A 13,880-nucleotide genomic window follows, 5' to 3' on the forward strand; every position below is an offset into this window, starting at 1 on the left:
GTAGCATTAAAGGGTGGAAATTCTCCCCAAGTTAGCATATTGACAGGTCATAGGTATGATCGAGGGCCATGTAATGTGGCTAGAGAGCTTGGCTTATATAGCATTAAGGCCTGGAGTGCTTCCCTAGTTAGGAGTTACCTGACCATATTGTCATGGGTTTTGGCTAGTGGGTCGAGTGAGTGCCTTGTAGCATTGGGCAAGTATTTTTACCATTCAATAACATGTGACGACATGTGGGAATGATAAACGGGCTAAGGGTTTCACCATGGGTCAGGGGGTTCCTGACATGACTCCAAGTGATGACTTGGTAGATTGGTGGCCCAAGGACCAGTCTTGTGTCAAGGGGTACCTGACTAGCTAATGGGTAATTAGCTTGTGGGTGGCTGGATCCTTTGCAAAGGAAATGTGACTAGTGGGTGACTAGATCCCTTTGGATGATGTTGATGCAGGATGCTTTCCACATGGTTCTGTCACAGAACATGATTCATCAATATAACTGAGCTCATTCAACATTTTCTTGGAATGGAGGTTTTTTTTCAACAAGAGAACATTTGAAGAAGTCAAAGAGAATACCTCCCTAGCTAAGAGGGAGTGTTGAATTTTGTAGCTGCAATTGGTCTCTCAAATTGCATTAGTCCACAACAATTGAAAGAAATGAAAAATATAAATTGAATTCAAGTTGGCTCCAAAACAAAAGAAGGAAAATTTAAATTTTGAATTTTCAAAATTGCCTCCAAAAGTCAAGTCAGCCCAGTTGAGGGAGACACCTATCTGGGCTCGTAAAATTACTATATATTGCCATTCGACCTCATCATTTGGAGTGAGAAAATTCAGATCACATCATAACATCTAAGGTTCTGTTCACATGTGCGAAGAAGAGAGGAGACCAACTATCAAAGTTTGACCAACCTCTTTGACTCGTGTTAATTGACAATTTGACGAAGTTTTAGGCAGTTTGTTTGACCAATTTTTTGATAGTTTTGGACCACGGTTGACTATGGTTGTTGAGGCAAGTACAAGAGGCTGAAATTTGGCCCTGTTGACCAAGGTTGACCAAATTTTTGAAGTAGCAACAAGAAAGCCGAAATCTTGGTCTGTTTGACCAGGTTTGACTCATTTGTTTCTGAGGTCAGTTTGACATATATTGACTAGAAAATGAGATTGTATTTCTTGTTGAATTGGACAATTTTTGTAAGAAAATATTGTTGGGTTTTTCCCTAGTTAGGGTTTTCCCAGGGTAAATTTTTGTCTCTTGTGTTTGGCTTTCTCTTCATGATCCTGCTGTCATTATTGTTTTACGCTTGAGCTTTTCTATGTATAATTGCTTATTGATGAATATGACACAAGAAGGATTAATTATGACATCATTGGAAGTAATTATCAATTTAGAAAATCATGAAAACTCATCATGTAATGTCCCCTATGGCCTATGGGAATGAAATAGGCTACTGAGTCGGTCTTGTAATTGACATTCGGAAAAAAGGGATGCTACACTCTTTGCAATGAGGTTTTAAGGTTGAGGGGAAGGGAAATTAGGCGTTAGGTGTAATTTTTAATTTTTTTTGAAGTTTACCCTCAAAATATGCGCCATGGACTTGTAGGGTATGACTTAGCCAAGTAATTACAGATTCAATTGAGTTGGACTAACTTGATCGATTTAATACCAAATTGTTTCATGTACTGTTCAAATGGCCGAGTCAAAACATGCCAAGGACAACTTAGTTGAATTCAAATTTGAGGTGGCCAAGTTTGAAAACCTTGCATGGGAGTCAATTTAGTCCTTTTTTTAAGAGAAATGAGACCTTTTATAACCTGTAATAGAGTAGGTTTATATTGGTTCTTATTTAGTTTAAAGGTTGTTTTTCCAATAATGGTAGAATGCAATGGGAGTTTGGCAAATACCTCTGAATGCTATTTTTTTACAATGAAATTGTGTATAAAAGATTTTAAAATTAATAAAATGAAAATTTTAAAATTATATATTTTTAAACATGCAGACTAGAGAAAGAAGAAGAAGAAGAAAAATGCCTGCTATAGGGAAATGAAAGATGCACTAAATTCTAAAAGTAAAGGGAATTTCATAAACACTTGTTAAAGATTTTAAACTAAGGACATTTAGATTCCATTCATGAAAACGGGTGCAACATATGGTAGTTTAGCTAGTCACTATTTGGGTTGTATTGCATTTGTGATGTGTCAAAGACATGCATAATAAGTAGTTTGTTAAGTAACCTCTCATTTAATACTGTCCTAACTGAAATTTTGATTTGATTCTCGAAATCGAGCTCTATGTATAGAAATTTTGTTAGCCACTATCTAGGTTGTACTACATCTGGGACGTGGCTTGTTAGCTTAAGGGTTGTACATAATGCATTTGCCTTGTACAGTGAATTTTAGTTTTCTTACATAAGAAACAAAATAAGAGACATCTCTCACAAGGAAACTGTCTCAAAATTGTGTCTCTATTGCATCTGCGGAAAGCCTCTCGATAACATCTCGATAAAATCAGGAAATTGCGAGTTTTTCAACTCACCGATGTTATCGGCCGAGTTTTTTTGGGAATTTTTAAAACTTGAAAAAATCGCGTTTTAACTATAAACTCGCGATTTTATCGTGATTTGATCCAAAAATCGTGAGTATTTTCTGGGCCACGTATAAGTTAGGAAAAATCGGTTTTTTTTAACTCATTTTGCACTCAATCCTTAACGATTCAACCTTGTGGAGAGAGGAATTTGTCCCTACCGAGGAGCAGATTTGACCAGTTTTGTGGCGTGGATTTGGAGCATGAACAACAACAGAGGATAGATGCGACCTCCTATTTTTGATTCTAGAGGACGACAGAGACCATTTCTAGCCCCAGGGTTAGGGCTTTCTTCCTCTAGAGGAAAAGCCATTCCCTATTCCCGTAAAAGGGGCAGAGGAACTCAGTGACTGATTAGTTTATGACATGTAGATGACTCATGATGATGATATACATTTATTATATTTTTTGTTGATATTTTGACTCTTGAGACTGAGTTAGGACTCAGGATTCAAGACTTGATTCACTGTTGATATGTGATGTAGCACTAGACTTTTTAAGTTCTTATACATCTTATATATTAGCTTTCTTTTCATATTTATGTGGCAATGCATTTATTTAATGTTGTGGATACTTTAGATGCTAAAAAAATAAAAAAAAAATGAATATTTTTGTACTTTTTTAATTTTGCAGAGTTTTTGCCGATTTTTTCAATTTTCTCCCGACTTTTATGACTTTTTCAATTTTCGAACCCTTGCCGATTTATTCCTGAGTTCAACTTTTTCCACATTGGCATTGACCATGGACATATATTTATTATTTATACAATATGTCTCCTATGCCTAATATTATTTAAATTTGTTGAACATAGCAGTGTAGTCTGCGTGTGGGCTGCATCATTTTTTAGCTTATGGGATGTACATAATGCATTTGCCCATATGAATACACAGCAGAAGAAACAAAATAAGAGAGATCTCTCACGAAGGAACCAAGTCTCACAATTGTGTCTACATTTATTATTACATTAATCACGAACACATTTATACAAGGTGTCTGCTACACATAATATTATTTAAATTACCTTGGACAGGATAATTTAGCCTGCCTATGGGCTGTAGTACGTATATGAGGTGATTGCAAATGACAAGATAAAAAAGAGTCATGAACAATTCATGTTGATATTCCAAAACAATTATGAAATCCCTCTTGGAAGTAAAATGAATTTTGACACCATCCTTGCTTTGCAACTAGTCATCAATTGATTTCGATACCTATATCACATTCTGGAAATGTCAATATGTATAAGAACTGATTGCCATTGCCCAAGAAATAATGGTAGTTGGAAATCAGATATGTGCTTATTTTTCCTTTAAATTATATCAACATTTTTTAATGATAAGCATCTACATCACCTGGCTCCAATTTTGCAATATGCAGATGTTCTAGGATTGTTACTGAAGTTTTAGGTGTTCCATTATAATCAAAGTTCTGGTCTGGCCAAACCTTAGCATTCATGTAGAAAACACAGATTAGAGTTTTTCCTTTTCTTTTATTGATCTGCCCCTCTTGCTTGCTTTTGTGGAGACCATTTGCATAAAGCTTGAGAAATAATAGCAACAAAAGTATGATGCTTCAGTTTTAAACGATAATCACTACGTACCCTTCATTTCCACCCATACAAGACTTATGGCCTCCAAAAATTCAACCTCATATGCATGGAATCCCTTGATTTCATGAACCACATAAAGCCCATCCTGACAAATGTGATTTTAATTGTCAAAAATCATGGTCTACACTGTACTGTTGGTCCTGATTGGAAATATTATATTTGCTGGGGAAGCTGTCTCATGTAAGATCTGCAGAATTTATTTGCATGGTTGGAAATAAAGGACATTCATACATTGCTAGATTCCAAGCGCCCAGAAATTCAGCATCACCTGTGGATTTCTCTAATATGTGGAACTTGATTGCACTTTTAGTTGTTGGCAGCAATGTCACATGGTTCGGGTTTGGCAATGATTAGGTTTGGTTTGAGTTCGAATTTTTTGATGAGGTTCGGATGAGGTTTGCCATTAGGTTCGTCTCTCTCTCTCTCTCTCTATATATATATATATATCTTAATTTAAAATGAATTATAGGATAAACTAGTAAGAAATCAACATAAGTAAACATAAAAAGTGCTATCACGGACATGGAAACTCCAAGGATAAATTACAAGCTTGTGTTGTGACATGAAGTTATGAGTTTCGATCTATGTACTTGGTCAATGGCTATGAGGTTCGATGAGGTTTGCCGAACCTCAAATTTTTTTTTAAGGTTCGCCAAAATTCGAACCTCAAGGTTAAAGTTCGACGAACCTTGTGACATAGGTTGGCGTAGGTGACCACGTGTATGCCACCGTTGAAATCAACTTTCAAAATAAATCCCCTTCGGCTAATTGTGCCAAGTTCCAACCATCAGCTGTAGAGGACTGTTTAATTCGCCAGGAAGTTCCCTGCATAGTTATGCAAAACTTTTTGATGGATAGAAAACCATAGTTGCATTGAAAACTGTTTATCACAATCTCCTGCTTTCTTCCAGGTATGTAGGTTTAAACTATGCTTTTACTGTAACCTGTCCACAGCAAACACAAGTTCTAAATACTACTTCTAGTTATTGAAGGCCACAGCAAACATTACTTTTTAAATTTGAAATTCGGATGAGTATATGTGCAGTTTTATGATTTATCTGGTCCGCAATGGTTTCATATCTCTCACCTACATTTCTTCTGAACTATAACAGGTAGCCTACTGGGATTGAATTGGAACCTTTGACTTGTTATTGTGTTATTTGCTTTCTCTTTGTGTATCAAGTTTGGACTTTTGTAGTTCATATGAGTTTGTACTTAACCCTCCCTCCCATGAAGCCTCTTTTCTTGAAATATTTGTTATACTTTTGAAAATCTGGTGTCTAAAGAGTGCAAAGACCAATAAAGACATCTTTTGGGTTGCTAGTAAACCTGATACCTAGAATAGACTTTTTTAACACTGAATTTCTTGGATTTTATTTAGCTTCACAATGTTTCATTTTAAATATTTTTGTTTTAAAGTTTTCCAAAGGCATTTTAATGGTGCTAGATGCTTCTTTATGCCATAGTGTAAGTTTTGATTGACAAAAACTTATGAGCAAACTAGGAGCATGGATATACTGGAAAAATTGCTATGATTTCCATGTTTTCGATCAAGTTATTTGGGTAGAAGCATGTCCACCTTATTTCGTATTGTTCACATATTATGTTGTTGAGCAGGTGTGTAAACAGAAAGGCCACGAGGCAGGGTTCAAAGGAGCTACCTATATTGATTGCCCTCAAAAGCCATGTTTCTTATGTAAACAGCCTGGTAAGTTGTGGTTGTGTTGTATGCTCATGCCTCATTTCAATGCCCTTTTGCAAAAAGTACCTCACCTTTTAGAGGTGGTAGGGGGATGGTATATTAATTGTAACCCCATTGCAAGATTTATTAATAGATCAGGTGTTAAATGTGATTTGATGGCTGTTATTTTTAAGGGCACACCACGATGACATGCCCACATCGCATAGCAACAGAATATGGGGTTGTCCCTGGCCCTCGCAAATATGTCCAGAGTGGCTTTGACTTTGTATTTGAACGGCAAATCAGAAATCATATCAATATGGTATGTTGTTTATTGCATGTATTTCTATAGTATGTACCTCATTAATTGAAGTTCAGCTTACTGTTTTGTGCTTATACTTTTGAATTAAATCTTGTAACCAATGAATGAGGAAATCTAAGAGATATGTGTTTCTTCAGTTCAGAGTTTACTACTAAACTTAAAATTAATGTTGGGCTTGTTTGTACTTTTGGAAATGCTTTTCTTTGCTTGTCTTTATAAGCATTATGGCCTCCCACTCTTGCAATTATGACCTTTTACTGTTGTCCACCCTTTTGGCTTTTTGTTTTTTGGAGATTATGTTCAAGTGTTGATTTGAAGTTTGCACTACAGCAGTATACTTACACTGGTTGTCTTTTTGAGTCCCATTGACCTACTATTGTGGTTATTTATTGAGCACTAATAAAATTATTTCATCTGATTTAATCTTATGGCTTGGGTTTTAGTTCTCGAGATTAAATTTGTAGTAACTTCATCTACACTGGTTGTTTGATGGCCTAGTTGGACTTCCCATTATATAATTATTGTTTTTCTCCATTTCTTTTATCATCTTATATCATATCCTTGCTGTATTATAGTACCAATCACATAAAAATGAAAGTTTAAGTTACATTTTGAAGAGTTTTGTCATCAAGTTAAATTTTAGAGTTGAGGTCTTTTGATTGAAATCTTGAAGTATCTAACAGTAGCTTTAAGAAACTGGTTTGCAGATTTGAAGAATCTAAAATTTTCTAGTTGACAACCCCCTTGAATTAGCGAAGCACTGATATAAAAGTAGAAGACTTTGTTAGTGATGGGAGTACTAATCCTAGACTATCCTTTTGAAGTTCCCCTTTTCTTACGGACAACTTTAGGAGATAATAGGTGAGATAAAAATTCAACCATTGTAACCCATGGAAATGCACAGTTGATCATAGTCACCAAGCCATATCACTCAACACTATTCATAAGGTACTGTGTGGCAGATGGGGCCCCACTGTGATGAAACAATACGAGGTGCCTGTATAGTAGATATGATTGAAGTGGCTTTTGACAATCACTTAAAAAGGGTTGTCATCCTCTGATAACTTAGTTGAGGCTTATGGCCTAATCTAATGCTATCTGGGCCTCCTTCGTTCATTATTTCCAAATGCTATGGAGGATGTCACCTAACTCATTCCTTTACAACTCAAAGGACAATTGCTACATGCATCTTCTGGTGGTTGGCTAGTACAATGACATGTGTGAATTATCATGACAGTTGATTAATTCCTTGTAAACAGTGGAAACAAGCCACATGCTACCCACACAAGAAACTTCAGGCCCAAGGAACAGTGAGAAAGATAGAAGGATTGTTTTTATATCCTTTCAATTTTTACCACTAATGGGTGTTGCTTGCTCTTGAGGATGAAACAAGAACCATGTTGTTTAGTCAATGCAACCATCCTTTAATAGTCAGTTCTCTTATGACTGGGCTATCATTTACACAAGTGTTTTGTGTTCTAGTAGTTGTAAGAGTTTTCATCATAGATCAACCGATCCTCTCAATGGTACCTAAGGCCTATCTCTGTTAGCTTTGGGACCCCCATATAATATATATAAGAATGATAGTCATATGTCCCAACCAACCAAGATCACCTACTCTGTTCGTACATTTGGTATATTATGCTATGGAGATGAAAGGTTGGCCAACATGTTGAGAAATGTAACTGGTATCGGTCTTCATAATTGTACTTGAGTCATGATATAGTGTATTTGTCAAAAGAAAGAAAATAATTTTTTCTTGTAAAAGAAAAATTATTTATAAGCATGGGTTTCATGCTTTATTTATTTTATTTCTAGGTCAAAGCCTTCATTGTAGGCTTCTATTGTTTATGCCATGAGTCATAGTCCTTGTCATTATGGTTTAGATCCTTCTTGGGCTTTGTATGTCAAGAAAGAAATTTATTTTTGAATCAAAATTGTATTTTATGACTCCTCCAACAAGTCGGCCTTTGCTCTAGTCAAGTTGGTGCCATTGAAGGAATGCAACCTCACAGAATGACTATAAAAGCAATGCTACTCGACCTCATTTGGACATCCAATCAAGCAAGTTTGATTTGCAATTGCAGGAGGAAGAAAGAAGTGCAAAATACCTAGAAAAGGAGATAACCCTAGCAAAGGAGGAGGAGGAGACATTTGTCAAGCAAAAGGAAGCCAAAATTCTCTCTGTTCTGCCACACATGCGAGTTTCTGGGTTGCTGTAGGAGGGCCGAAGTTGCAGATCTGCAGTAGGGCTGAAAATCTGAAGCAGGAGGGCCGAAATCTGGGTTTGTTGCAGGATTGAAGCAGTTTGACTAGAGTTGACTATTGAAGTTGGACTAATCATCTTGGGAGGTTGACTTGGTGGATTGGAGGAGGTCTTTTGGTCTGGTCAAAGGTCTTGGTTATCTCATTTGATTTGGTTCTAAAGGAAGAGAAGAGAAGTTTTGGGTTTTCCCCTAGAAGAGGGGTTTTAGCCCTGGCTGAGAGCCTATATCTTGTGTCTCTATTGTGTTGATCTTCATGTACTTATGTTTTTGGTAGCTTCTTGATGATAAGAAGATAAAAAAAGATAATATGAATTTAAAGATAATCACAAGTAACTATCAAGATAAGAAAATCTTTTTGCCTTTTGATTTTCCAATACAACATTGGTTTCAAACACTTGCTGGCTTAAAATAATGTGAGCAACGATACACAAGAGAACCAAGATATGTGATTGTGAGAGTATGTTGGAGATATGGAAACTTTTGAATGGGCAGACACAATGCATACTCACATACATTATAGGAGAGCATGTAATGTCAAAAGGCTCTATGCACATGTTGGTTCTAATGAGTTATAGAGTGAGATTCCACTTGAACATGTAATCTTTTTATGACGTGCCTATGGGAACACCTCAACACTTATGGTGGAGACAATAATGAACAGAGAGGCTTTGATGAGATCAATATCTTATGGTGTTGGAAATTTCAACATAACTCAATCGAGCAAGCAATTACAAGCATGTGAGTGATGTTGATGGGAAACTATATAAGTTAGGAAAACATACTCCATTTTGTCCAACACTTGAAAAAGTATTCTAATTGTATGGGTACTTGGAAGGCTCAGATGTATGATTGCACAACAGAAAAATAATAATTCTGTCAAGAGACACAGATCTACATTGGCATTAGTTAGAAAATGTAGAAGATGAAACACTACAAGGGGCTCCCAAATTTTTTATCTTATGTCTTGCATGTGAATCTCAAGCTCTTCCCTTTTCATTTTTCTTATTTAGTTTGTTTTTTGGAATTCATCTCCATGTTTCACTTTGCTATACCGCCCCTCATGAGATTGCAAGGCCAAGTATGTCTCACATGCCTACTTTATTTTATAGATGTTACTAGAGAAGACTTGAAGCATAGAGTCCTTGAAATTGCATTGTTGCATTTCCATCATTATTTGCCGTGCTTTTATTAGTTCTTCCCTTGTACTCCATTTTGAGATTGGCCATCTTGGGCTGTTCTACTGTTCAAAACCTCGCGCAAGGTGTCAAAGTCCTAATTAACAAAGTGAAGACCTTAGAGAAACTCAGAGAGGTTATTCAATGTCACCTCAATAACTCTCTCCCACTCTTTAGGTTCGCTTTTCTCCCACTCAAGGGGGGGAATCCCTAAGGTAGTCTAAGTCTAGCAAAATATTAGGAATACAATGGTCATGAAGACTTAGGTTTGGTTTGGTTTTTAAATGTATGAACATCTTGTATGAAATTCCATATCTAAATGAAAGAGATAGTTTAATACAGATCACACATTTGTGAGTTTTTTCTTAGACTTAAAATAAATCCGGATTATGATATTTTCAATCTAATTTCCAGGTATATAAAACCAAAAATAAAGTATAGATTTGGTAGTCTTTTGAATGGTTGAAAAGCAAGATTAGTGCCTAAACATCATCTTTGGGCTTATGGGGTCTATAAGGCAAGGTCTTATGCACAACCTTCTCTAAGAAGTAAGGTTGATTACTGTGGAAACAAACATGCTATACTGAACTATTTCTTGCTGTTGTCAAATTCAGAATTCAGATCTAGAGTTCCAATGAGGGAACATTTATCAAATATGCAAGAGGAAAGTTTACAACTGAAAGAAGATAAATTCCAGCAAGTTCTAATCAAGAAATATCACTTAAATTTAAACAGAATTTTCAAGACGAAATTAAACATCCCTAAATTCACTTGATTTAGGAACAATAGTACCTAGAATCCCAGATTAAGCTCCCATTGACACACTTGAAGAGATGAGATTATATTCAGCAAATTAGTTCCAATAATACGAGCCTCAAGATCCAAGCAAGTTACTGTAATATGCCAAACAATAATCAAGTGTCTCCATAAACCTTCAACAACCATTACAATAAGAGGAGCTCCTTTTCTTAGATGAGGAGGCTCAAAACCTTCTCCAATAAAATAGTAATATTCATCCTTGTGATCTATCTTGGGAAATCATAAAGACTTATTACCCCTCAACTAATTTGAGTGGACAATTCAAGCAAATGATAAATTACAAATAGCCATGGCACATGTACAAATCTCCATATGTATGAGAGAGTTCTAGTAGGTGGGAGGTCTCCTCCATGTAGGTAATTGACCTTGGCAAATGCTCCAACAAGTGATAAAATAATTCCTTCTAGAGTGCATTCTTCAAGACAATACTAAAATGATCCATGAAAGGTTTGCTTTACAAGAGGCAAAGCTAAAAAGAGGTGCCATGTCTAGGGGTTTGATGCACATACTAGTCAACGCTATAATTGAATCTTTCACATGTGAGAAATGATAAATAAGGGAGGGTGCTCCTCTATTGCCTTAAAACCTTTGCAACACAACCAACTGTAGGAAGAATGTGTGGATCCCAAGGGAATATGTCCCCTCTAAATATGAAAATATGTGTAAATAAAGCTCCAAAAGGTGGATGCCTCCTTATTAAGATCCTCTTTGTTGATGTCTCCATGGCATAACAACCTCCATAAGTGTGCAAATGATTACATCCAATAGTGAAAAGTCAACAAAATAATAAAATAATATAATGATTGTTGTGCCAAGTCATAACCAGTCAAACAAACCATTGAACAAGGGGATGATATAATGTACTCTTTTAATTAGATTCCCAAGGGACGATGTAGTAGCCTATCTAAACTCGTAGGCTATAGTCTTTTGTAAAGGGGGGAACTCATTTTTGATTTCATTGGGGTAACATTACATAATTTGGGGTGAATGGAGGGAAACTTGCAATAGAAGTCAAATTTGGGGCAAATGGAGGGAAACTTGTGAGCCACTCAAAATTTAAATTAGGAGGGAAAAACCCCAAGGGAAATTTATAAAAAGGAGGGAGGAGATTCATTTTGATCATCGTGGATTGTGGTCCTTTCTGATTTGTGAGTTGAGGCTCTTGAGGGTTTTAAGACCCCTTTTTCTCTGGTTGGTTTTGGTGGTGAAAGATTACACCTTAGCCAATCCACCTTCCTCTTTACCCTATTTATCATAATTTTTGATGCATCATTCATCCATTTGTAGCAACAAGAGTTTTCTGAAGGGATAATTCTGTGGCAACGAAGTTTTGTGGCATTATCTAGGCAACAAAGGCTTATTTTGGGATAACGTAGGTCAAGGCCTAATTATGTGGCAACGAGCTTTTGTGGCATTATCTAGGCAGTGAATGCTTATCCTGGGATAGCCTAGGTCTATTCATGGCCTAATTCTGTGGCAACGAGGCTCGGTGGCATGATTTGGGTAGAGAACGACTATTTTGAAAAGGCGTAGGTCTGTTCAAGGTCTAATTCTATGGTAGCAAGGTTCTGTGTCACTATTTGGGCAACAAAGGACTATTTTGGGTTAATGTAGGCTATAAGGCTTTTATGGACACGAGGAGTTGTTAGGGCACTGCTGAGGTAGAGAAAAGGCAGTCCGAGAGCAACAAAGATGCATTTTGGCAGTTGTGAAGGCCTTAAGGAAACTCAAGGCAATAGCGAGGGTTTGGACTTGCAGTTAGGAAACAAAGAGGCCTATTAGGGCATCTATAGACGACAATGAAGTTTGTTAGGGCATTGTTACCCACCATTTTGTGGGTAATATTCCTAGGAGAATTTTTTCTCCAAGATGGTCCTCAACGAGTAGACAACAACCCCTTGCAGCCATCAACTAGCTCATTGTGCTATTTCTCCGCCACTTGAGCCATCCATGTGGTCCCTTGCCCATCTGCCATGATCATATGTTTGAAGGTGGGCCTCCCGAATCTAAAGGTATGTCTTGTCATTTTGAAATTGAGTATTATAGTTTGCTTGTCATGGACACTTTTGGGCATGGATTAATGGGGGGATTTGCCGGAAAGAATGGGCTAAGTCTGGATTCTGTCCCCTAGATGCCTTTTAGGAATTAACTTTGGATTCTAATCCCGTGGGATCTCTTTTACTGACCATTTGGTTTCAGGGATGGTATTTCACGGGAAACCTTGATTTTAGTTGCATGGTTTCGCTCCCTTATCCGCTTATATTACCCTTTTTTTCCACTCGTTATTATCCCATCCATCACTTTTCCTGCCTAGGTCCACATTCCTCCATTGGGTCCACATAGGGTTAGCCTGCCCCTTCCCCTTGCCCACACCTTGGGTCATGCCCTGGAATGAAGCCCAAAGGTTGATGCAGTTGAAAAGAAAGTTCAAAGCATATATGGCCACGTTCAACAGGAAAAGTACCACAAAATGCAAAAGATGTCGAGACAAAATCCAACACATGAGCTCCACCCGATTATCATGGCCATCACCCTGGTTCCTACAGGTTCTATGAGCCTTCTTCATCATATAGGAACCCATGATTGTCCCAACCCCTAGTGGGCGTTGAACCGCCCCACCTTAAAGGGGGGATTCCACTGCGATATCTTACACGCCATGCTTCAACTCCTTGAGCCTCGAGCAGTGAATCAAAGAAAAGCATAAAAGGCAAAAGGCATATAAAGAATGGTGGAAAAACTAAGGTGGGGCACCCATGTACCACAATTGCTCCCTCCTACACATTATAAACCCAAAGTGTGGGCTTCCCTCTTATTAGCTACCCTTGGACCCCAACATGTGACCCAGGGCTGTCCCTTCTCATCCCCTACTTCATTCACCTATCTGTCACATGTCACCACCTTTTGACGGATGTACCTTGACTATATTATCCCCTTTAGAGGTAAAAATTACCTAATAGGGTGCTTGGTTAACCCCTTCGGAGTTTAGGAGACATTAGCACATCCTGAAGCCTATTATGGAAGGGTAGGCCATTGTGAAGTCCCCACCTGTGGTCCATGATTAGGTAAGCTCATTTACTCAATTTCTCTAATGACTTGTTGTATTGGAAGGCTAGGGGACACATTGGATCTTATGCAGGATTGCAGATGGTTTCCATTTGGGGTCTGGTCTCCATATATGGGGTCCTAATCCTCCAGAGGGCTACATTGGTACATGTAGGGTGAGCATTGAGAGCCATGGGCCTCCATAGCAACAGAGTACACTCCATGGATCCCCAAAGCCATTTAGAGATTGCTCGTGGTTCACCTATTGGATGGGGAGGATGCACTTGATCCATCATGCGCAACCGGCCCCAAATCTACACCATACACTTGGCAGATGATTTAGGACTTCCACAATGATGTGGCATCACCTACACCATCATCCTA

General features: G+C 37.6%; 1 protein-coding gene across 1 annotated transcript in view; it reads left to right on the forward strand.

The window, feature by feature from the left end:
* The window catches only part of LOC149152884 (protein DAMAGED DNA-BINDING 2-like), a 156,284-nt gene that overhangs the window by 25,595 nt on the left and 116,809 nt on the right, over nt 1-13,880 (forward strand). Inside the window, exons 2-3 of the mRNA XM_089440683.1 lie at nt 5,808-5,898; nt 6,066-6,193. Of these exons, the coding sequence (XP_089296809.1) occupies nt 5,808-5,898; nt 6,066-6,193 (219 nt within the window). The remainder of the gene's footprint in view (nt 1-5,807; nt 5,899-6,065; nt 6,194-13,880) is intronic.

This window comes from Pinus tabuliformis, chromosome 9 (genome assembly GCF_031772625.1).
Source record: "Pinus tabuliformis cultivar Carrire ecotype Pingquan chromosome 9, CPIR1, whole genome shotgun sequence".
NCBI classification, from domain to species: domain Eukaryota; kingdom Viridiplantae; phylum Streptophyta; class Pinopsida; order Pinales; family Pinaceae; genus Pinus; species Pinus tabuliformis.